General features: G+C 35.4%; 1 protein-coding gene across 1 annotated transcript; it reads right to left on the bottom strand.

Moving 5' to 3' along the window:
- Positions 1-1135: 1135 nt before the first annotated feature.
- ube2q2 (ubiquitin-conjugating enzyme E2Q family member 2) lies at positions 1136-25253 on the bottom strand. The gene is given in 15 exon segments (XM_056452197.1): positions 1136-3624; positions 3714-3760; positions 3762-3778; positions 3855-3950; positions 4026-4074; positions 9011-9056; positions 9059-9068; positions 9178-9268; positions 9360-9420; positions 13773-13857; positions 20176-20313; positions 20410-20466; positions 20563-20685; positions 23568-23672; positions 24989-25253. Coding segments are annotated over 15 exon segments (1116 nt in total). The 5' UTR covers positions 25148-25253; the 3' UTR covers positions 1136-3592.
- Positions 25254-27058: the final 1805 nt, after the last annotated feature.

The following is a 27058-nucleotide window of genomic DNA, read 5'->3' on the forward strand; positions in this document are numbered from 1 at the left end:
ATGCGTGACCATAAGGATAACCAGATGAACAATAAATATTGGCTAGAAATTGCAACAGCCATGGGAAAGGAAGAAAGTTTTTGCTAAAAAGATTAGAAAAACTTGAGGGATAAATTTGTTAAAAGCCAAAAAGAGAGGCCATGGCAAAAGTGGAGACCCGGGTGGTTATTACGGAATATGTTTTTCTACCATTCATAGGTTTTAATTTAAGTTATAAATCTAAAATGAAGTTAATTATTTCTTTGATAACTGGAAAAGAATATTTGAACCTATCGGTTTACAATATAGTGATGCCCTGTTTTTCTAGGCTTTATTGGTGACAATGCTTTATTCTTTCCATAAAAAAAAAAAATATATATATATATATATATATATATTTGTAGAGCAACCAGTGTTCTGTTGTCATTAATATTTTAATACATTTTAGAAGGTAGAGATATGAACAAAAGCAAGTGATGCATCAAAGTTTGATTTAAAAAAAATCTTTAATGGTTACAAAAATAATAATAATTCATTTAAAAATCTTGAACGATGATATGACGTAGTTCCGGAAAATCCCTACTTCTGTTTATCCGTCTGATATTATGGTGTTTCTTTTGACTGCCCCCTGTCGTTTTAAAGAATATCACAATGGCGAACACGTAGGGCATAAAAGACTCGTCTGTTTCGTGAGGTGCGCACGCACTCAGCAGAGGTGCGCAATTCCAAGTATAAATCAGGTTTGAGAGTGCACCCTATACTGACACTGAGTCAATGAAATTGTTGAATAAACTCTTGAGGACTTTTTGACTTGAGGACAGTTTCGAGGACTTTTTGAGAGAGTATTTATCAGGACTTTGAATGAGTCAGGACTGTTGCAGTCTATGGAGGATGAGGGAGCTTTCAGATTTAATCTAAAAGATCTTAATTTGTAATTCAAAGATAAGTCTGAGGGGCTTGAAAAGTGAGGTTGACAAGATAACTAATATAATTTTAAATTATTTGGGTGAACTAACCCTTTCATAAATCTCTGTGATTCAAATGAGACACAAGAAGACTTTTAGAATAACGTGTGAACTAACCCTTTGAGATGGTATTTATATCCATTCATGAAAATACAGCAACCGGACGACTCACAGATTCCCCAACAAGGCTCTGCGTAAAATTCTTTATTCATAAACTTGATGCAAGTTTACAAATATACTGTACATGGTCAAAATTCTCTTGTAATGGAAAAAAACCTAACAAAAAAAAAAAAAAAAAAAAAACCCCAGAAAGCATGCCAACAGTGTGAGCTTCAAGAACCATTCCATGAGATGGCACCAGAGACGAATTCTGTTATTGGTTACTGTGAGGTTCACGATCGATGTGGAAAAAACAAAAACAGTTACTGTTTGAACAAGGAAACAAAAGACAACTAATCAGTCACAGAAACCTTGGTCATTACAGACGAGCCCAGGTCAACAACTCTGAAAACACAGATGCACTTCTGAGATGAACCCCCCTCTAGAGTCTGCCTTTTCCAACATCACAGATGAAAACGTCTCTGAATCAAGCCAGCAGCCATTATTTGCAAAGCGAACACTCAAGACATTCCTGCTGCAATGTCTCTCATACACGTGATTGAAGTTAAAATGACATTTGCATCTCACGTTTTCATGATGATAACATGTATCCAAGAGACTGCCAGTTACGAAGTTCAAACTCGGGGCTGATCCATGAGGCACAATCACAACATTCTGTGCAAATACTAAGCCAAAAGTCCCAAAATATTTACAAGTGGGAAAGCTGAACAGGTGCGCGACAACAAAAACATTACGTTTGACTGTTAACTCAGTAAACAAAATGGAAATCTGATACTTTTAATAGAGTCATCCAATCAGAATTGGCCTTTAACACTTGTTACGACGGAACCAAGCGCCATCAGAAAATACTAAGCAGAGGAAGCTGTTAAACAACTCCTTTTCTTAACTTTCAAAAACTAGAGAAAGTGGAGAAGCAGAGCAAATGTGTTTTCAAACAGAATGGATTTTCCTGAGTTTTCCATGAAAATTGTGAGACGTCGTCACGAGCGCAAACCTTTCTTCGAAAGCCAGTTTTACAATACACTGCGAAACAAAGACTACGGTAGGGAGGGTGTGGTGAATTTCCAAAAGTTTGCCTTCGCCGTGAACGTTAACACATCGACCATTCTTAAGACTTTATACTGGACATTCAAATCCAAGAGGTAAAACAAACATGTTGAGGATTGTGAGAATTGTCCATGAGGTTTAGAAAGGAACAGTGCTCTTGAAGTGTTGTGCTATGAGAAAAGTATTATTTGCGCTCTTTAAGATTCTCACAAAACGAAACTTTTAAGTCCTGCTGATCATGAGAGGTCCATTAGTAATGTAAACCTCAATCTGTAACAGCTGTTTTTGTTTTTAATAGAGCAGAAATTATAAACATCTTTCAAAACAAAAGATGACAATTAGGTGGGAACAAAAAAAAAAACCCAAAACAAAACGAAAAAGTTATGTTCATATCACTTATATAAATACAATTTTTAAGATATTACCCCATTATTTTGAGAAACATCAACCTTTTTTCCCCCATTTCGAGTCCCAAAGTCTGTGAAAACAACTCGGATAATTCCCCCACTTCACATAAACACCACATTTAAGACGCCTCAAATCCATTTACAAGTATACAAGTGGAGCTCTGTTCAACGATGGAGCGACGGCTTGTTCCACTTCGCCAAAGCTCACGTTTGTCCATTATTGGTCAGATCAGCCACATGCTAAAAGCAAGCGTAAGGAAACTGATCCTTAGTGAAGAGGGAAAAAACAAAACAAAAAAAAAAAAACAACACACGAGATCTGGAGCTGGAGTTGTATAAGCGCTCCTTACTCTCGTCCTCTGCGTTATCGTTTAACATTAGGGTTGCTTAGGAAGCTTGCGCATATAATTGTGGCAAGTAACGTTTCTTCGACGACATCAGCATTAAATGTACCAGTACATGTTAACTCGGAACGCATGAGGTGGGGACAAAAAGTCTATAGATACAAGAGCAGTGGCACATTGTCTTCACATTGTCTCTAGTTGCATCCATTTCCTGTTTTAAGTTCAGTAAACCACCATTTAAAGTCCACGGCCATAAGAACGTCCTTTAAAAGCAGACGGAGAGGATCAGATCCAGCATCTTCAATGAGCATCTCCATCTATGTAATATCCTGAACAGAGCCATGCTCCAGTAAAAGTGTGGAGGAAGCGATGGAAGGAAAAAAAAAAAGAGAAAAAAACTTTTCAAATTGCCTCATTAGTACCAAGGCTCTGAACATTCCATGAGAACAGAAGAAACTAAATGAAAGAGGGAAAGAGAGCATGAGAAATGGACAGAAATCCAGACGTCATGGGATCTGGTCAAGAGTCCAGCCTTGCAGAAGATAAAGGACGATGCAAATTTCCGAGCATTCCAGACAGCGAGAGGGCGAACGTTTCCCCTGATGGTTTCCACTTACACGCGAGGGGGGCATCATACTCAAGCTGAAGAGGTGAAAAACATTAGTAAAATAAAGCGAAGGTTTGACCAGACATCCCATGTTTGCGGTGCGCAAGCGGACCAATGCCTTTCCTAGCCATCTTCTTTAGGAGGTGTGTACCAGCCTAGAGGAACAACAGCAGAGAAGAAGATCAGCTGAGAACAGTTTAAAGTGTATCAACTCTATTTTTGGGTTTGTAGTTTCTTCACCTACCGTTCTTTTCGTGAATCTGAACCAGTGATTTGTATGACTGTTGGCTCTGCGAGATTGTATTGATTCTGCGCAAAAAACAAAAAGGCACAGGGTTAACATTCCTGCAGGCAAATTTTTAGTCATTTTGAGGCCTGGACGAACCTTATTTGCTCCGAACTGCACTCTGGCTTTCCCTTTGACTAAGGTGGCATTGATTTGCATGATGACTGACTCTATTGAGTAGGCACTGCTCCAGCCCTGTGATCGACAGCACAGGTTAGATTCAGTTCTGACTTTAATGTGCAAAATGTGGAATTCAGAGAGATCGCAAACCTGTTTTGTAAGTAGCTCCATACACAAGGCTCCTCCTCCAAGAACATAGCTAAGGTGAGAAAAAATAAAACTATTTAGCATGGCACATTATATTTTTCTTCAAGGTGTACAGTTAAAAACTGGTCTAGAGAGGCATCTGCTGTTAAAAGCTAAACTCAGAATCCATTCAAGAATTAATAGTGAAGCATTTGGAAAATCTCAGAATAGATTTCCCGCCACAACTATTTGCACAAACTAATTAAAGGAAAATAATAGTTAATAAATTGGTAAATCTATCAAATCTGCGTACATAGTACTAACACAGTGCTTCCCACACAGACTTTCCTTGGGCGGGCTGCCCAAGTATATTAACGGCCGCCCGTATATTTAGTATATTATTAAGTATATTTAGTGAGGTTTTTTTTTAACTAATATTATCATTCTTTCACACTTTTTTTTGTATCTGCCAAGGATAACCAAACATCCACGTTCAATTAACCAGTGGACAATCTTCTCTAGCCCTACACATTTCGTACTGCTCATTGTGTGTGTGCAAGAACTGTCAACAACACTTCCTCAAACAGTCTCACATGCTCTGCAGAAACGCACAGAGATTCGCCTTTTTTGATGCTTAAAAAATGCTTCCGGCCAGTGCTTCTAATCCATAAAATTACCTGAAGTCCACATTTGCTTTCGCTTTTTTTAAAGTTGTTGCGTTTTTGCGTTACTCTTTTATTAAAGAGTATCCGCTTGGCTTCGCAGCTCACAGCACGCATAGCCACGAGACAGAGAGAAAAAGTAAATAACAGATTCTTTAGTCTAAACGATAAAAAAAAAAAAAAAACTTTACCAAATACCCGGAGAGGACGAAATGACAGTCTAACTAGCTGCAAATATATGTACAACCATTAGAAATGGTCAATCAACTTATTGCCTCAAGAGACTGCAGCTGTGTGCACATTAGGTATGGGACAATAACCGTCTTCAAGGAAACCGCGGTTGGGAAAAGTCAAGGTTTTAAAACTGCCAACATTTTCTGTAAACCGTTCCTAAGGCTCGTGTAAGATTATTTTTATTTAGTTTTTATGTTTGGTTTTTAAGACAACAGTTATCTTCAGCAGAAAAAAATATCCAAAGTATTTCCAAATGTACAAATGTCGTTTTAAATAGTAAAGAATTCTGTTTTTTTTAAACAAATTAAGACAGCAGAAGTCAATGATTCATTTGAATTATTTAGCCTGACGCGTTTACCTGCTCCAAAATATCATAAATCTTTCAAGAAATAGAATATATTGTTTTCAAAGGGGAAAAAAAGTCTTAGTTTTTTACCCAGACATTTAAAAAGAATATATTTTAGAGCAGTTTTTATCCAAGGTTATCATACCGTCAGAATCTTACACCAGCCCATGCCTAGTGCACATGGCTGCTAAATAGCATTTTTTAATTCTTAACCCATTGAAAAGAAACTGTGTAAAACAAGTGTAATAATAAATAAAAGTATTGTTAAAAATATATTTTTTTGTGTCACAATGAAGTTAATTATGTGCCACGGGTAAAAGATGTTTCAATCCTGTTTCTATTTGAAACCTGTGGGAAGCACTGTAACTGAAATATGAATTACGCACACTGCATCAGTTCACATAAGGTACAAAATGAATCCTTGACATGTACTCCAGTAAATCAGTCATTTTTCTGTGGCACAATGTAACTTAATCAGAAGTATATTTTCATCAACTTCAAACTGCATTACCAGTGATTATCAGCCACCTTACATTCATTCCAAGGCATTTCTGTCTTATATAAAGAGTCATCTATAATATCATACATCCCTAATTCATTAAATTAACAAATATAATAAAGACGCTATGGGATTGTCGCCGATGGAATAAGCATAAACTAAATCTTTTCATTTCAGGTACAATTAGAAAGTTGTTTGAAGATTCATTAAGATGCATTTATACAGCTCAAATGCCTTTACATAACATGAAACACTAAACTCTATCATTATAAATTGTAATAATAAGGGATTGCACATAAGATATATCTTGGAAAAGTGCAATACAGTGTCCCTCATTATTCGCGGCAGTTTTGTTCTAAAATGACTCCCAATAGGCGAAATCCGCAAAGTAGTCAGCTTTATTTTTTACAATTATTATATCGAATGTTAAGGCTGTATAAAAACCCCTTACTACACTCTTTATACACTTTTCTCAGATAGGCCATCAACATTCACATTTTTCTCTCGCTTAAAACACTCTCTATGTTCAACCTTCATAGAAAAGAAGTCTAGTATTATAGAACGAAACTAAAAATCTGTTTTCAGGGGCAAACATTCATCGCGGTAAGCAAAAGTTCATAAAGCGATTTAGCGTTTGTGCAGATAATGCTGAAACCAGCATAATGGTCTTTTTCCTGCAGTCACTGATCCACAAAAACTACAGACTCCATCCTTAAAGGGGGTCGCACACCGGATGTGCCACGCACATGACAGTAGGAAGTAACACACACCGGATGTGAAAATTTGCATGGTATTTAAAATGAAACTATTTGCGCTCTGTGGCGTGGCAGAAATATGAACAGAGTATGGAGTCATAGCTGGGCATCGCAGACAGCTGCTGACTTGCGGCGCCGGTATGCATGCCCTGATATAAACTTGTTTACAATTCTAAAATGCATAGTGCTGCGTGGCACATACGTTGTGCGACCCCCCTTTACTATGATCTTGCTGTGGACAGTTACTACCCTTTTTGGCTTCCTTGTTGGAGCTCACACTACTAGCCATCAAAGCTTTATGTCATTTGGCTAGCGGAACGCATGCTGTACTTTACAAGAGACACGGAGGAGGATGCAGAACACAATGCGCTGTTAAAAAAAAACATGTCAAATTGCACTAAAAGAAATCCGCAAAACTGCGAGGGCTGTAAAGGTTAACCGCATTAAAGGGAGGAACCACTGTAATATTTTACATATTAAATAAACCTGCAGTAGGGGGCAGTAAGTGCTTTTTCGGAGAGTTCAATGATTCACCCAACCGTCTCAGACTGCAAAGTCATTCAAGGAAACAAGTGTCTGTCTTTTTTTAATGGGTCACTGAATCATCCTACATCTCAACTCATTCATTCAAAATTGCTGAGTCATTCAGTAAGAAAACACTATTGTGTATGTTCAGACAGCAATGGTTAATACACAAGTCAATTATTACTAATTGCTAGTGCTCACTAAACCAAATGTCCTTGGTACTGTGTCAAAACCTTGTTACTGTTCGTATTTTAATTATAAATGGCTGTTTAAACAACTTAAAACTAAAAACATTCCTGCCAAAATTTTGATGCTTTCCTACCTTGCCAGTAAAAACTTTCAGATACCCTTAGAAATTGCACTAAGCATTTCTTCACTTGTTAACTAATAAACATTACATCTAGATCAAAGATGCTCAAGCTAGGGCACATGGGCCTAAGTGATTTTCTTTTTAAAAAAGCACATACTATCACCCCATGGATAGAGTACAATGCAGAGACATCAGTGAGCAAATAGAGACAAAAGCTGATTCTGCTTGACTGGTGTATTCAGCATTGAACTCCACTGTGCTCTAAAAAATGTGATCGTATTTTTATTGTAATACTGTTATAATTAATTAAAATATACTGCATAAGTAAAAATTTCTATTTATTTTTAAATATTCTGAAATGAATTAGCTATAGCCACTTTAATGTAATATAGTTTGGAATATTTACCTTCATATGAAAAAGTTTGGGCACCCCTGGTCTAGATCAACACTGTGTTGGGTACTATTTATTAGTATCTTATATATATGCAAGCATTATGCAAACCCTGAATGGACACTCATCACATGTAATAAATGACTAATTTCAGCAGCAGCTGTCTTGCAATGGGCGGATTGATTCAGTTTCAAGAGCACATCTGATTGGTGGTTGGAAGATTTGAGTGTTGATATCAATTAAAAATCTCTATATCCATATTGGCAGAAAGTGAGAAATGACAAGTTTTGAATGCTTATATCTAAATGCAAATCTTAACTTAAAAAGACAGGCACTCAATTTTTACAAAGTTTGGTGTTAGTTTCGGTCTTCTGTTGAACACAAAGATGACATTTTAAACAATATGGAAATAGAATACTCAACATTCTACAAAATAACTTCTGTGTTTAAATGGAACATAGAAACTGGTTTTTATGGTCTGGAACAAGTAGAGGGAAATGATCACAATTTTCATTGAGTTGAACAGCCTCTCTTTAAAACTAACATATGGATGCCTTTAATTCTAATTTCAGGAAGACTTAAAATTTTCTATAGACATCAAGTCTTGGATAAATCACAATCTTTTTTTTTTTTTTTGTTTTTTTTTACATTTCCTTAAAATAACTGATCAAACAGCGTATATAAATACTACAAAAATCATTGAACTAACACTTTCATGTGCATTGTATATTTGCATTCACTACTTACTTGTATTTTTTTTTATATATATTTATTATCTGTTTTTTTTTGTCCTGTCTCTGTAATGCTGTTGCACTGTAGAAGCTCTGTCACGAAAACAAATTCTCGTATGTGTGAACATACCTGGCAATAAAGCTCTTTCTGATTCTTGATAGAAGTGGATCTGTACTTGTGCCATAAATTATAGCAGTCATTGCAGTTCATTGTGTTTGCAAAGTGCTTTTTTTTGAAAGTTATGATGTTTTAGTTCCAAAAAAGTGACATAAAACTATCAAAATTTTAAGCAGCTGTTGTTGACAGTCTTCCACTCTCCTTCATTTTGCAGCTGAATGCTCACTCTGGCAGCATATTTCACTATATTGAGAACTAACCAACTAAAAACCTCCCATTAAATAAGTTTCGTACATAATTTTAATACATTTTGTGCACGAAAACGAGACATTTGTGTAACGTCAAAAATGTTCTCATTAAATTCGCACAAAAGTAAATACAACTTTTAAATGTAGAAATAATTATACAAGATAGGTTCAGCAAAGTTCTCATGCTCACCCTCCAGACAGGACAGGAGACACAACCCGTACGAAGGGAGGATCAAAGGAAAGTTATCCTGCCATCACAAGGAAAGGAAACCAAAATTCAGTTGTTATCTCTCCTTTTAATCAAAGCATCTTCAATCAGTAATTTGTTTGTACACCAACGAAACCAGCAATGCTCACTTTATAGGAGAAATTGAGCAGAATGTAGTCCTTCCTCCTTCTTTTCCTTCAAACCTGCAAGTCGCTGTGTAACGGACTGTCTGGGTCAACCCTTAAAAACCAAACAGAATCAGTTTACACATTAGTGACTCAAACTGTCATCATTCTACACATTATTTCTAATATTATTTAAGCATACTTACGTCCTTAACTTGACATGCCACTCATACAGGCTATCGTTTACTAGCTCCACTGAATAGATACCTGAAACCAAAAGAATAGAAATGTAAACAAACAGATCATGCAAACCTGAAAAATTCTTTTCACTAAGACTCATTCACATGCCAACAGATTTCACACCACACCAATGTTGTCTGTGCCTAACTTTTTAGATGTTTACAGAGTGAAAAATATCAATCAGGGTATATACATTGAATAAAATTCAATACCTTTTAAGTCATTTTTTAAGACTTTTACCATACATTTAAGACCTCATCTGCGACATTTTAACTTACAGGTTATTTACTAAATACTGATGGTAAGAAAATAATCCTAAACTAAAACATTATTCATATACTAAATGAAAATGCTAATAGAGCAGGTGGCGCTATAGAACAGTAGGAATAACTGTTATTTACTTGCATTTATTTACAGTGTTATTGACAGTGTTATTTACCTAGTTACTGCAGAAAACAAATCAGCGTGATGTCAAATCTAGCAGGATTTTATCGATTTCCTAAAAACTACACAACATCCCAATATTCAAAGATTAAATTTATGCAAACTTTAGCATACTGATACAAAATGTAATACCTTGTAAAATATCATTAAAGACTTTAATACTTTTTAAGGGCCTTAAATTTTCTAAATGGATTTATCAACTTTTAATTCTTTGTAAGACCCTGCGGACACCCTGTCAATATACTGTCCTATGCATAGCCACGTGGACAGACAAAAACGTTACTTTATGACACCACAATATAGGGCACTAGGTATGCTCATTTAGGGCGAAGCAGTAGGTAGTGCTGTCGCCTCACAGCAAGAAGATCGCTGGTTCGAGCCTCGGCTGGGTCAGTTGGCGTTTCTGTGTAGAGTTTGCATGTTCTCCCTGCGTTCCCGTGGGTTTCCTCCAGGTGCTTCGGTTTCCCCCACAGACCAAAGACATGCGGTACAGGTGAATTGGGTAGGCTAAATTGTCCATAGGGTATGTGTGTGTGAATAAGTGTGTATGTGTTCCCAGTGATGGGTTGCAGCTGGAAGGTGCAACCCAAGGTTTTATCCAGGTAAAACAAAATGCTGGATAAGTTGGCGGTTCATCCCGCTGTGGCGAACCCAGATTTATAAAGGGACTAAGCCGAAAAGAAAATGAATGTAAATTATTATTATTATAACTGAATATTTACCTTTATCCTGTGAGATTAATATTAAATTATTATTTAATAAAAATTATTACTGACGTCTTTGTTTTGTGACGCATTAAATATTGCATTTTAAATTACTGATTTATTTTAACATGCGAACAACAGCATTCAGAACACTCAGAACATCCTTCACGCACCTACAATGTTTCCAACAGCATTGAAAAAAATACCAGAATAAAGTATATAAAAATAAATAAAATAAATAGTCCTGCCCTAGACATTTTCACTTAAATTACAAATTTAGATTACAAAATGTAAACACTGACTAAATCCTTTTAAGAGGCGGCACAGGGTGTTTTATCCAATCATATGTCAAATATATAAATAAAAATAATAAAAAAATAAATAAAATGATAAAAGTCAAATAAAATAGCAGGCTACATCAAACCGATCGCTCCATGGAAAATATGCATTTAAGTAATGCTCCCCTGTAATTCTTATCACAAACCTTTGTCGGCAATTTTAATAAAATTCATTATTTTAAACATTGTGTCTTGAGCGTCAGATTTTACCTTCTGATCTTTCATTTTCTCTGTCTTGCTCGCATAATAGTAGACCAACAACAAGGCGCATATGTGTACTTTTTTAAAAGTATAGGCTACTATCGCATACAGTATCAGGGGCGGACTGGCCATTGGGAGCACCGAGACATTTTCAGGCCTGATGGTCTATCTGGCCTGCCATCGTGATTCTGGCCTAAACATCTCATTAATGTGCCCTGTCACTAAGACATAAAAGAATGTTCTTGCAACAATTTCACATCATAAAATCTAAGTTTTGCACAGCCGTGAGCACTCTTTAGAACGGACTCGCACAAACTCCAGTGAGCATCTGAAAGCAGCCATCTGTCAGCAAGTCAGTTTTGTGGATTGAACATGCACTGCATTTCAAACTTCATAAATGATCTCTTTACAAAGCATCTGGAAGGCAGAAACACTGCTGTGTGTGAATCTCTAAAGTTGTGTAAATCTCTTTGGGGTTCATACAAAAATATTTATGTATACCACCCAAAGAGATAATTAAGGACAAAAAGACATTTTGTGCATCTGAGGTTCAGCCAGCTGGATTTGTAACTTTCAGAACCATTTTCCAGAATCGTTTTAAAACCCATTTCACATTTGTGATTATGATAATGTTGATGATCAGGTAAATGTCACCTACAGTATTACTTAACTATGGCTGTAGCGCATTCCAAATTGGTTGAAAATCAATTGAGATGTATGTTGGTTTAAATCGGTTGAATACACAAATTCATGATAGAATCAAAGTTTATATTAATGAAACTGAGGGGAACTGACTGAATCCACAAAGGTTGATGGTATTTTCTGTTCAAAAATGCTTGAACAGAAGCATTTTTGTTTACAGTAGTAACTGAGGAAACCCTACACTCATTGGCCACTTTATTAGGTACACCTGTCCAACTGCTCGTTAACACAAATTTCGATCAATCACATGGCAGCAACTCAATGCATTTAGGCATGTAGACATGGTCAAGACGATTTGTTGCATTTAAACCGAGCATCAGAATAAGAAAGAAAAGTGATTTAAGTGACCTTGAATGTAGCATGGTGTTTGGTGCCAGACATGCCTGGTATGAGAACTTCAGAACTGCTGATCTACTGGGATTTTCACGCACTACCATCTCTAGGGTTTACAGAGAATTTATATAGCTTTGTTGATGCCAGAGGAGAATGGCTAGACTGGTTTGAGTTGATAGAAAGGCAACAGTAACTCAAATAACCATTCGTTACAACCGAGGTATGCAGAAGAGCATCTCTGATCGCAAACCTTGTCGAACCTTGAGGTGGATTGGCTACAGCAGCAGAAGACCACAATGGGTGCCACTCCTGTCAGCTAAAAACTGGAAACTGAAGCTACAATTCGCACAGGCTCACCAAAATCGGACTATAGAATATTGGAGAAATGTAGCCTGGTCTGATGAGTCTCGATTTCTGCTGCAACATTCGAACGGTACGGTCAGAACTTGGCATCAACAACATGAAAGCATGGATCCATTATGCCTTGTAGCAACAGTTTGGGCTGGTGGTGTAATGGTGTGGGGCATTTGTTCTTGGCACACTTTGGGCCCATTAGTACCAATATGCCTCTACAGCCTACCATGAGTATTGTTGTTGACCATGTCCATCCCTTTATGACCACAGTGCACCCATCTTCTGATGGCTGCTTTCAGCAGGATAACGTGACATGTCAAAGCGTGAATCAACTCAAACTGGTTTCTTGAACACGACAATGAGTTCACTGTACTCAAATGACCTCCACAGTCACCAGATCTCAATCCAATAGAGCACCTTTGGAATGTGGTGGAATGGGAGATTCGCATCATTGATGTGCAGCGAACAAATTTGCAGCAACTGTGTGATGCTATCATGTCAATATAGACCAAAATCTCTGAGGAATATTTCCAGTACCTTGTTGAATCTATGCCACTAAGGATTAAGACAGTTCTGAGGGGAAAGGTGGTCAAACCCAGCACTAGTATAAGTATACCTAATAAGTGGATGTTGAGTGTACAATCGCTACTGTTCAAAAGCGCCACCTTCTGGCAGAGAGTGAATGCGTGTCTCATTCAGCTCTTCAGCCGTTTCCTTCAGATGTTTGATGTAGTAGGCTAATAATTTCATAATTTCAACTAGACAGAACGTTCCATTTTCAAAATTATGCACTCCATTTTGGTTTTCACAATCCAAGCAGACACCTATAAGCTTTTTTTATGCTTTGTGATTTGATTTGAAATGTACAGTGATAGTGCAGAATGTGCAGCCTAATAAAAAGGATACCTTATCCTTCGCTGTATTTTCAAACGTTTTCAATCTTATTTTGTTAAAAAAAGAAATTAAAATCGTGAATTGTGAATATATCAATTAAAAAAAATTAAGACAACTATTTTTTTTGCTATTAAAAGTCCAAGTACAAGGCCATTCTTACTCTTTTCAATAGCTTTCATCACACGAAATGACTGACATAGTGTCAAACTGTAAATTTAAGTTGCAATTATATGCATCCTTCATTAAGGCAATCTTAGAAATGCACTGTGAAAAATGGACAAGCAAAGTGTTCCAAATTAGCCATTCACGAGGTTCCAGAAGAGTTAAGAAGTTCCTATTAAAAGGCAGCTCATTAGGTTTGAAAGAGACAAATGAAAATGTCACTGCTGTAATGTGCAACTAAAATTACCTGTCTTATAACTCTGTGATCTATAGATCTCCCTGAGTTCCTTCATGAGGCGGTCAGAGGCCTGGACTGAACCGGACACCGCACCCTAAACACAGCAAAATCCAAGCATTAAGGGAACATATACGCTACTGTCGACCACAACTTAATCTTAAATTACAGACTTAGAAAATGAAGAAAAAAAGCTTCTACTTGCTTATAGAAGAAATCATTTGCTTGACTGCATTACATTACACATGAGGAGAGGATAAAATAGTCAGTGCAAACATCAAATGAGGCCCAGTTTACACCTGGTATTAAAGAGTGTCTGTCAATTTAATAGCAAGTGAATGAGGTTAAATACTAGTGTAAAACAATTAGAGCTTGTCCATTTTTCAACCACCTCTGGTCTGTTTACACCTCGTATAAAGATGAGTCTTGTGGCAATTTGTTAGCCAGTGGACACTGCCAAATAGAAGCATATAAAAAAAGGTAATAAATTGAGCTTGTCCACTTTCAACTACATCAGCCTGTTTATACCTGGTTTTAAGATGAGCTTTGGACAAAAGCAAATATATGAGGGGCACATATTCCCATTACATTTGGTGTTTTGACTTCACTTTTTTCCAGCTTCCTTATTTACTTAAAATAGTTTTTCCTATAAAGAGTAAAAAAAAAAATAAAAAATCTAACTTGATTGAGAGCTGTGGGCTGAATATATACCAAACTATACTACAATGAATTTGCCAAGGGGCATTTCCTATAAATATTGCTTTTAAATCATACAGTAAAAACATAAAACAGTCCCATTATAACACAATGGAGTTCAATGTTGAATACACTAGTCGAGCTGCTCCTGCCTTCACCTTGATTTGCTCACAGATGACTATCTGTCAAGTGACGGTACTTACATTTTAAAGTCTGATTTATTTACAACATTTAATTAAATCATTTAATTTCAGGTAATTTTTTTGGTAGCTCAGCGATAAAACAAGGATTCAAAAGGATACATTAAATTTTAAATGAGATCTCTGTCAAAAAGCATTCACCTCAACCACCTCCCCAACATTCTCCCTCTCTTTTCAGATGGGATGGCGGTCAAGCCACCCAACCACCTCCCCATCATACTCCCTATTCTTTTCAGATTAAATGGCGGGGCCAAATCAAACGGTTATTTGAAATTTCTGCTGCAACATTCGAACGGTACGGTCAGAACTTGGCATCAACAACATGAAAGCATGGATCCATTATGCCTTGTAGCAACAGTTTGGGCTGGTGGTGTAATGGTGTGGGGCATTTGTTCTTGGCACACTTTGGGCCCATTAGTATCAATTTAACATCGTGTCAACGCCACAGCCTACCATGAGTATTGTTGTTGACCATGTCCATCCCTTTATGACCACAGTGCACCCATCTTCTGATGGCTGCTTCCAGTAGGATAACGTGACATGTCAAAGCGTGAATCATCTCAAACTGGTTTCTTGAACACGACAATGAGTTCACTGTACTCAAATGACCTCCACAGTCACCAGATCTCAATCCAATAGAGCACCTTTGGGATGTGGTGGAATGGGAGATTCGCATCATTGATGTGCAGCAAACAAATTGCCTTCACCTTGATTTGCTCACAGATGACTATCTGTCAAGTGACGGTACTTACATTTTAAAGTCTGATTTATTTACAACATTTAATTAAATCATTTAATTTCAGGTAATTTTTTGGTAGCTCAGCGATAAAACAAGGAATCAAAAGGATACATTAAATTTGAAATGATGATCTCTGTCAAAAGCATTCGCCTCAACCACCTCCCCATCATTCTCCCTCTCTTTTCAGATGGGATGGTGGGTCAAGCCACCCAACCACCTCCCCATCATTCTCCCCATCTTTTCAGATTAAATGGCAGGCCAAATCAAAGGTTACTATGGGCCAACTTTGGCCCGCATGCCCGTCTTTGGGCATCTGATTTAAAAGTCTGGGTTTTTCTGATGTTTTATCTAATATTGCAGAATATGTTGGGACTATCTAATACTGGCAAAAGTATGAAATGGGACAGTCGAACATGATATGAAAAAGAAGCTGTTTCTTCCTCTGGGTAGTTGTACAATACTGATTTCTGTCAATTTTTTTCAGGATTGATAAGAGTATGGTTTGCTGGGTTTCACACAATTTCTTCATGTTGTCCCAATCCAAATTGATGAAGTTAACTTATTTGTTTTAACAAATGTTGATTAAACATAAAAATTAAGTTGTCCCCCCCAAAAATCTCAAGAATTGTGTTGACTCAGCTACTTTGAACAAGCAGCAAAATATTGAGTGCAGTAACTATAATGACTGCTACACTGTTAAAAAAAATCCTGGTTGCCTTAAATTAAGCTGAATCAAATTAACCTTATGAGTCCATTGAACTTATATTATGTTAAACTGACTTGCGTAACAGCTTGCGTAACTTATAAAATTAAGTTAGAACATGATTAACTTACTTTAATAAGTTACGATGAACTAAAAAGTGCTATCTGTAATAACGCTTTGTAGATCATCATGCACAAGTATAACAACCTTACTACCATAGTAAAAAGTTACCCAACTTGATGCTTTCAGTGACATTTGTTTAAAATATGGCTGAGCGATATGGCAAAAAATGCAATGTTGATTAATTCTTTTCCATATCTAACAATATCTTCCAAATTTAAAGGAGTATCCCAACAATGACCGAAGCCACAAAAATGAGAGGGTCCATTAAATAGCATAACCTGTTTCTGGTGGCCGATCTCTAATATTCATCTCTAATATCACACACTTCTAAATTCCCACTGTTGCACATTTTTGTTGTGTGATTGCCTCTTTGATCAATATAGAGTGAAAAAGATCCAGAGCTTATCACTGTTATTGAATAATTTTATCATGATTCAATGTCATATCGTTCAACGGCCCAGCCCTAGTTTTAAATGGTACTTAGTTCAAATTTAGTAGATTTAGTAAAAATGCTCAATATTAATATGACCATAATTACGTTGCATTACGCATTTCAAGTTTAATTCAGTTATATTCAATTCTGATAGCTCACATTTATGCTAATATTGCAAATGGCTCCTAATAGTGTTGCCACAGTAAAGTCATGGTAATAGTTGGTGATGCGAGCAACAAAACCTGACCATTGTTGCACACTTGTTCAGCTGTTTGTTTTTTTTCTTCTTTTCACAATAAAAATCTCCCACACTGCTGACATCATCTCTCTAGTGGCATTAGCTCTTGTAAGCCACACATCTGCTTTGTGCTACGTCACAGGCAGCAAACATGTGAAGTGATTTAACCAGGGAAAATAATGCATAATTTATTGGTTTAAAGATATCGACCAAACTTTATAAGACCGATAACAAAAATATTAAAAATAGTATTTATCGTCTGATATTGATATGGCTGTCGAAATAAGGTCATCCATAAAGATGAGACTAAGGTATTCAGAACATTGAGCATTTCACCTTTTTAAAAAAAAATTGACAGAAAGAGTGGATGGGGAGAAAGTGGAAAAAAATAATTGTCTTTGAACAAAAGCACAAAAATCTAAAGTAAATCAGAGTGCTGTCAAAGTTTTCTCTTAAAATTGTTTTTGTTAATGTATGAATTTTATAAGCTTTTCTTTATTTTAATCTTTTTATATATATTATAATATATTTTAATGGTCATTACCAAGGTGGCTTGGACATCTGTTTGGATGTCTCAACGGGTGCCTATCTAGAGAGATAGTTTGGTTTGATGGAAAAATCTAACTGAACAATTAAATTTTTTTGTAATGATTGAAGCCCCCAACACACAGGGCCGCAAAACCAGGATTTGTTTATTTAAAGAGATAGTTCACCCAAAAATGAAAATTGTCATCATTTGTTCAACCTTTATTTGTTCCATACAACTTTGATCTTTTTGTTTAGTAAACAGAAAAGGAGATATAACAAGATTCAGCCCACCAAAACATACATTTTTGAACCACTATCATTGTTGTGCTGGCGCATCTAGCCACTTGTGGTTTTGACCCGCCACCTAGTTGACATTTAAAGTACTGCATTCAGATTAGTTTTACTTTCATTTTCTCCCAGTGTACGGTCCAGAGTAACACACGCGCGTTTTAATTCTGTGACTGATTTAAATGTTAAAATATATGTCCGTAAGTACTCTATTTTCACTAAAGCTCTATTTTTGTAAATATTCAAGGGTCGTTTGATTATTATCAGTTTTATTCCACTTGTGTTTTATTGTACAAACGCTTCTTCGTGGCTTACAGATTATGGTGGTGCAAGTATGATAATTTTGCTAATATTCGATTCAAATGGTCTCATTTAATACATTTAATTTAATTTAATACATGCTTAAGATTTGCAAAAAAACTATGAACATTAGTAAAATCGTACTGCTAGTTGAATTGAACTTGTTAAAGTAAATGTGAATATGTACATACTTTCCCCCTCTTTGTTGTAATTTTACAAAAAAAGAAAGATATCGAGAAGAACAATTGCCAGTAAATTCACTCAGTAAAGTTACCCAAACTGCTTTCTGCTGTTGTTACGCTAATGGGACAATACAATTGGTTGGGACAGAATAATAATTATTTTGCCTATTATTTGTAGTATTTTCATAGCAATTTAAACTACCCCTTCTTTTAGAGCTGCACAATTCTCGCTAAAATGAGAATCACGATTTTTTTGCTTAAATGAAGATCACGATTTTCTCACGATTCTGTAGATCTAAAATAAAGGTTAATATGAGTAGACCATTATTATTTACCAAACATGAGGTAAAACAACAATATTATGTGTAGATCTACTGTTGGTTAAAATGCTAAATTTTGTATAGACTTGGAATGGTGGACTTGAACAGACTTTATGTCCTGTTTGTTAATTCACAGTGAAGTGATGACATCAAAATATAACTATTCATAATTCTGAAGTTGAATTATTATGTTTAAGATATATGCTTGTCACTTGTCCTTGACAACATTATTAGACTTTTTTTTCCATGGGTAAAATGAAACATTTGCCATTATCAGATTCCCTCTTGCAATATAATTAACACTATATAGGGTAGAGAAGTTATACTGACACAGTAAACATTTATTTTCATGTGCAACACTGTGTTCACTATGAAAGAAAAAAAAAATATGAAGCACTTGTTAAAATCATAACTTTAAAACACGATATGATCGTTTAAGTTAAATGATGTGCTTGCCAGTTTCACTTTCACTGCCGAGTGCGGCTCATGACTGCAGTCACATTGGGAAAAAAAAAACACACAGGCAAATGATAGTTCATGCTCTCAAACACTGTGCAACAAACCAAACCTTATTTACAACTTTATTAGCTGTTATTCACAGCCTATGCAGGTTCTGTTCACTAAAGTAGACATCAATGGCAGACACGCGCATGTCTTCTCAGTAGCAAACAAACAATGCGTCAGAAATTACATTTTTGGGTGAATTATACTTTATAAATACAGTATGTGATACTTTTAATGCTATTTGGAGGAGTCCATGTTGCTTATTGCTATCCAAGTTGCTGTGAAGACTTGTGTCCGCCTTTGTGCTTCTGTCCTGACCTGAATTAAGATCACGTGTAGGGTCGAATCGCGATCGCAATCTTTTTTCCATTAATCGTGCAGCTCTACCTTCAATATGTACAACAAGAAATGAAAAGCTAGAGTTTTAACTGCATATACTCTGTGAAAGAATGTCTCTACCGCTCGACCATACACACACACAACAACCACAGATATAGTTCAGCAGCTGATGTGTGACACGATAAATGTGCTGATTTGCATTATCACTGGTGGCAGATAATGCTTGAAATGTAAAAGTCATGTCTGTTGTCCTAAGATGCACCAATTATGTCAGTTTTCCAATTTTTTCTTGTGGTTGAATGTTAAAGCGGCCCTCCTGAATTGTCAGTCACTGAAATGGCTCCCACCAATTTGAGTTTGAGACCCCTGTTGTAACCATTAACTTCCATACTATTTGTTCTTCCTATTATGAAAGTCAATGGATACGGGTTTCCAGCCTTCCTCAAAAAGAAATTGAGTTCAACAGAAAAAAAAATTAAACGGGTATGGAAAAAGGTTAATAAATAAAGGCAGAATTTAAATTTTTAGGTGAACTATCACTTTTAATAGAGCTACCGTGTCACTGCTGTGAAAATGTTTGCAAAAACACGGTGAAATAGGAAGCAAGGGTCTCTGTGATATCTAATACACAAGCGGTCACAAGAAACCGCTTTTAGTCATATTAACACCAGGTTGAAACAAAGGCTTTGTTTGATAACTTGAGATTAGATCTTTAAAAAACACGTTAACAGCAGGTGGAAACTGGGCCTAGCTTTCTTATTTTAAAATGAACCACCCAACCCCAAATTTAATAAAAAGGTACCTTACCGAATGGACACTTACGTTCAAGTGGTCCTGCCTCTGGTTCTTGCGGATTTTCTCCAGAATGGCCAGGTTTTCCTTCTCTATGCCATCGTCCTCTGACTTTTTTCCATCCACTGGTTCCTCTTTCATCTCATAGTGGTCTAGATCTTCAATATCCTGCTGCCACAGAAACAAACAAAAGAAAGCGTTAGGCATCAACTAGTCTTCTCATTATAACCAGCATCAAGAAGAACCCATCGCAAAGCTGAATACCTCTGCCATTTCCTCTTCCTCCTCTTCTTCTGATGTCACTTCGTCTGTTGTTCCATGCTGGGAAGAACAAGAACAAAATGCTTGCATTAGCTTGCATGCCTTAAAGGAAAGTGCTGTAATAAGGCTGTGTATGCCTGTGCTGATTTGGACTACCTTCTTATCATTACTGATGGGTCCAGCAGGAAGCGGCTGATCCAGCATCTCCACATCAGGATGCTGGGGCAGGTTATAGAGTCGGCATAAATCACAGATCAGCCTTTTCAGCTGCTGTAAGAGCTGCATTAGAAGGAAATGTGGTGGCAAACGGTAAGCAACATATACTTGATAACAATTACAAAACTGATAGCCTGAAATCTTTCACTGGGTCAGACTGAAAAATGTTCAGATAATTAAAAAAAAGTAGATTTTGGTTCATTATGGATTAGCGCAACATGATTATGGCACATTCTCATTTGTGTGCCAATGTCAATCAAGCATATGTAGAATAGTTTTTATGACAACTACATAAATATTACCCAGGATAAAAAACTACATCAGAACAACTCAACATAAATGTAAATTAAACAAAATAAGTCACCATTTTGCTTTAAAGGCTTAAAACATACATTTAGCTGTATGTGAATGTGAAATGTCACAGTATTTGACAGATTTAAGATAAACCTAAAGTATGGTTGTTCACTTAAATCATATGGAATAGCACCTATTAATGTTAAACCACAGTTAGATTTAATTTGACAGGAAAAGCATATCATTACAAGATCACAACATCACAAAAACAACAACAACTTGTAAACCACACAATTTAACCAAACATAAAAAATGCTGGGTTCACTCAATTCCTTCCAGAGTACATACAAGAATCAGAGAGTGAAATTCAAGACCTTTTAGGACTCCATATATTTCACATATTTTAAGACAATATAACCACTTTTCAACCGGAAAGACTAGCAAGATTTTACATTACATTAAATTTACTAAATATTAATGTAAGAAATTAATCCAAAACTAAAACATTATTCATACTGAAAAAAAATCTATTAAATCTTGCTAATTAAGCAGGTTAGCGCCTATAGAACTGCAGAAATAAAAATGCTGCATTGGTAACTGCAGTAAACAAATTACCATAATGTCAAATCTAGTAGGATTTCATTGATTTCATAAATTACACAGCATCCTTATATTCGTAGATTTAATTCAGGCAAACTTTAGCATACAATTATACATTGCATAAACTAAAATTATATTAAATTTAACACCTCACAAAATAGCATTTAAGACTTTTAAATATTTTAATGGCATAAAATTTCTTTATATTGATTTATCCACTTTAAGACTCCACAGACACCCTGCCATCATGTTGTTCCAAAACAAATCGATTAAGTTAATTTAATAGTTTTTACAAATTTAAGTTGATTCAACAAAACAATCCCTTAAACAATCAATTGTGCTGATTCAGCTCATTTTAATTAGTTTGAACAAGATGCAAAAATATATATTTAGGAAAAAAAAAGAAAAAAAAAAACAATTTCTAAAAATGCCAATTAAATGCCAATAAAAATGAAGATTTTCAGTCCCTACCCTTTTCTATTGTAATTTTAGAATAAATGAATAGATCTGGATTAAGAGGATCAGATGAATTAATAAAAGATTAATGCAAGAAAATGTTAAACAAGATTGTAAATGATAGAAAAATCTTACAAAATGTTTAAAAAAATGCACATTTGTCAAATTCATATTTTTTTCTTATGTAAAAAAAAACTTTAGCAACAATCAACAACATTAGATAAAGCACACACATTTGAACTATTAATAATAAAAACCCTTTTAGATACAAGCTTTACAACTTAAGAAAAGATACATTGAATTTGTGCTCCCATACCAAATTTATTTTTAATAATGAAATAAACAAACATGCTCATTATAAAGAGATATTCAGGTCACTACATGTATTTTTTATATTTAACACATTTTTGTTAAAATAAATAAATAAATGAGCAATTTCAGCGTTATGGATGTGACATTTGAAGTAAAATCTCAAAACTTATATCAGAACGTATATGTTAGCATTATATTGAAACATCTGTATATATTTTCCAAAATAACAAACCACAAAGTTATGGGATGAGAAAAATATCAATCTGTAAACATTTTTTATATTTTGAATTTAAATGAGAAAAATAAACATGCGTTTTGGATGTGACCAAATAAAGTTAGCGAGTTTGCAGTATACAACATGCTTTGTAAAAATTCTGTAAATTAAACTGCACAACCCAAAAGAAACAATGCTAAAGGATAAGAGTTGGCCAACTATAGCACAAAAATTATCTTTTTTTTTTTTTTTTACATTTATGAGGAAAAAGTTTCATTGTGGACGTGACAGATATGAAATTTGCACTTGTGTGACTTTGGTAAATCAAATATAATTGTTTGAAAACACTGACAGAGGCATTTTTGAGTATTTTTACAGTACTGTAATAAATATGCCTATACAAAAAACTTAGAAAGGGTTTTGCTATTTTGGTGAAAACTTCATTTTTTTCATGGTATGGTGAAATTTGCATGGAATTTCTCAAATTATTCAAAAAGTTCAATTTTGGCAAATATTTACACTACTTTTTGACATTTTTCAAAAAAAATAAATAAATAAAAAAAAATCTCATTTTCACCAAGCCACAAATAGTTAAGATGGAAAAGCAGTAAAAACAATCTATATTAAAAACATTTACAATTAAAATATTTTTTTGTGGTAATCACAAAATTTTCAACCCTTACTACAGTCTTCAGTGCCACTCTCAAAAAAAGATCCTTCCAATATTCAGATTGTGTCAATAAAAATTCCATTTTAATTCTCAAAAACCATTATGTTGCTTAATATCTGTATGTGTTTGTGTGTGTGTGTGTATATTATATATATATATATATATATATATATATATATATATATATATATATATATATATATATATATATATATATATGTGTGTGTGTGTGTGTGTGTGTGTGTGTGTGTGTGTGTGTGTGTGTGTGTGTGTGTGTGTGTGTGTGTGTGTGTGTATGTGCTACAGTTCTGTCTGGATGAAAGGGAAGTATTCTTATAAAATAATTGGCACCAATCAAGCATCTCATTACCATCTCAGAGGGAGGAAACACTTCCTTACCAACGCATTGCCTTTTCTGACATCCTCCAGTCGCTCAAGGACTTCAGTCAGACTTGGATCATCTGAATCAACAAACCATATTGGTGGTGTTGAAGGATAAGACTCCTACAAAAACATCAAGAATAAAAATCAGCATCTTTATAACCGTATCAAACCCATGTGTCCTTTCACAAGGTTACTAAAGTCTTCTCAGCTCTATTCAGCCACTTGCATGATAAACATCCACATTAACAGCTGCCAAACTCTGCAGCCTCTTCTCTCAATGAGAAAAGACCACAGCAGACCCGCGCGGTGTTGTTTATTTCAGAGCTGATGATCTTCCACGTAAAATCATGTGAACATTATGTTCTCATCCACTAGTTAGAAATCTCCTCCCATTGTGTCCTCCGTCAAGGGAGAGCAAAAATGATGGCGATGTGATTTTCTTTTGCTTGTCAGGATCACAAACTGACCTCAGAGCACCTCAACATCAGTATAAAAGCTCAGCAAACTAACTGGCCTCTATAACACAAAAACAGCAGCCACTTGCACTGCAGTGGCGTCGTTTTGCAAAAACAATGTAGGTTATGACAACACTTCTTAATGTAATGCAGTTAACGTTAGCATACACTCAACATACATGCAGATTTTGTTCAGTTAAAAAATGCGAAATCGCAAATAAATGCGATGACTGAAAATGCGCTAATGTTGCTAGCACATGTAACGCAACATTAACAGTTACGACGGTAATTATAAAAGTATGATAAAATCATCTACATGACGAAAAACTTAACAAACTTCGAGCATTTTAAATCTACGCATTTCGCAGCAGGCCCAAGTTAGCTGAACGAAGAACTTCGACAAACCAGCTAAAGAAATTGAGAAATCGGCTAGCCAAGGATATAACTAACTGTTGTGTTTACACAAAATGCATCAACGCTCGATAAATAATCCAAAAACAACATCCCAAAGCCGCGATAAAAAGATTTAAAATATAATTTCACGCAAAACGTCGTTTAGCAAGCTAAACTTACGTTACCAGCTTAGCCAAATTAGCACACAAGCTAATTACATGACAACTAATTTAAACTGACGCAGAATACCAAACATCCATCGATCTTGATCAACCATCTCTTGTACACATGAATAAATAACGCTAATGATTAGCTGATGGTTTTATTAAAGCAACAAAGTGAAGCCGAGAGCAAACGCAGTTAACTTTGTTAGCTAATACACCAGCAAGCTAAACGTAGCTCGCGCTGCTTGTTTAGCTGTGATTTTGACACCCTTTTGATTCTAGAACTGAACACTGATCACTCTAAATGCTTTTATTCGCAATATCATGGCTTTATTCGAGCAAACAGGGGCTTGTGGGTGGTGTTGTTTCACTCGGCCTTGCCTTGTTCGCATGTAAACCTACACACGGGGCTGGTGGATCTTACCGTGATGTTGCAGTGAATAATCAGCAGCTTTTCTCCCGTCACATTAAACTGGCAGCTCAGTTCGTCTGGCTTCCAGTCGATTATTCGAAATCGCTCATGGTTTGGGTCAAAGATTGACTCCAGGAACTTTAATTCGGCCTTCAGCCCCGACACCGACATCTTCCACTCATCTCATCAGCAGCCAGGCCGCGGGGGGAAGGGACGCACGGAGACCGCGAGCGCGCAGCTGATCCAGCGAGAGTGCGTGTGTGAGCGCGCGGCGGCGGAGGGAGGCTGGAGGAGAGAAACAACAAAGAGGGGGCGGGGAGAGAGAAGCGCACTGGAGGCCGGAGAGACGACAAAACAACGCCCGCCAAGAAATAATGCGAGAGAGGGGAAGTGGGTGATCGGGATCTACGTGGACTGCTGGGACGCCAATGGTGTTTTTCTCAGGTGAACGTGTAGTTGACCATTCTTCGTCTTCTGTATGACAGTCCTCTTGCATTATCCAACATATAAAAGAAAGAAAATTACATAATAATAATATTTATTTATTTTTATTTTGCAAGAAAGAATTACAAAGATACAATATGAACAAAAAGAGTTTTACATGCAATATAATTGTTAGAATCTTTTAAGGAGTTCAAATATAAATCAAAATCCTTTTGAAAATAAAAAATAGGGGTGTTTCTTTGAAAATGTACATTTATGGATGTAAAATTTTGCTAGAAAAAGCTATAGATTAATAATAAATTTACAATGAGAATGATCTAAGTTCAGAAAGTAACCAAAGAATAAAATTTTTTGGGAAATACAAAAGTTTGGAAATAAGATTTTATTAATGAAATTGGAAAAGTCAACCAAAAACACTTTAAAGTAAGTAGAAGTAAACGATTTAGTGTTTAGTCATATTGAGTACAAAATGAGCATCAGGGGAATGTTGTTATTAAATTTAGCTACTTTCCAAGCAGGTACAGAGAACTATTAATAACTAAGTAATTATCTATGTTTGACACAGAACTGCGAAGACTAAAAGGTCAACTAGAAGGTTTGTGTTGTCAAAAATAAAAGAATATAAAGAACCTTTTGGGCCAGATTTAACACAATCAGGGATTGCACCAAAATGGCATATTATTTGGGGGAACGGGAAAAGAAAACTGATGAATAAATTCTTCATATGAGAAAGGGACACCACAGTCATCTAAGAGCTGACTAACTAAAATAATATTCTTATTAAATCACTTATTTAAAAAAATATTTATTTTTATGTCTAATATTTTTATTATTCTAAATGAAATAGGTACGAGGAAAAAAAATATAACAATTTGTAAGGGACAAACATGTTAAAGTCTGTTTATAAAAACTAGATAAGTTTAAAGGTATTTTAGAGATGTCGAAATTACAGCACAACAAAAAAATTACATGATAATAATACATTTCTATATAGGTTTTTAACGTGATATTGCATTGTTGCAAAAATAATATATAATTACCATTGACATCATTGAAATGCAGTAAATGGTCAAACATTTCATTGTCTCTCATGGACCTCTTGTTATAGAAAAATTATGTATAGTTACTTATTCATTTACATTTTACAAATCTCAAAGCTGCATTCATAAATACCTGGGCATAGTTTTACAAGTGGCTAATTTTGTTTACTTTTTTCTTTCTATATATTTCTAAAAACAAAGGAACTTGATACATTTTGTAACTGAAAACCATGTCCATCAGCAAATACCTTGGAAAACTTGACTGAAGCCCATGAAGTGCACATGGTAAGTTGTGTGTGACTCCTTATATTTTCTGAAACATTCTTATAACTACATAAATATTTTAAAAATTGTCCTTAAAAATGGTGTTTTACGAAAAGCACATTTATAATAACATGTATTGCCCAACTAGCCAGAAACTAGCCATATATGGTGTCTTGCATGAATGATTCCATTTCTTAGAATAAAACTGTTTTATTTAACAATTAGATTAATTAAAATAAGAGTGTGATCACCTAACTTCTTAAGAATGAGGTAAAAAGTATTAAAATTGAAATAAGGTATTGCAAACAAAAAATGAAAAACAAATCAACAAAAT

This window comes from Danio aesculapii, chromosome 25, assembly GCF_903798145.1.
Source record: "Danio aesculapii chromosome 25, fDanAes4.1, whole genome shotgun sequence".
NCBI classification, from domain to species: Eukaryota; Metazoa; Chordata; class Actinopteri; order Cypriniformes; family Danionidae; genus Danio; species Danio aesculapii.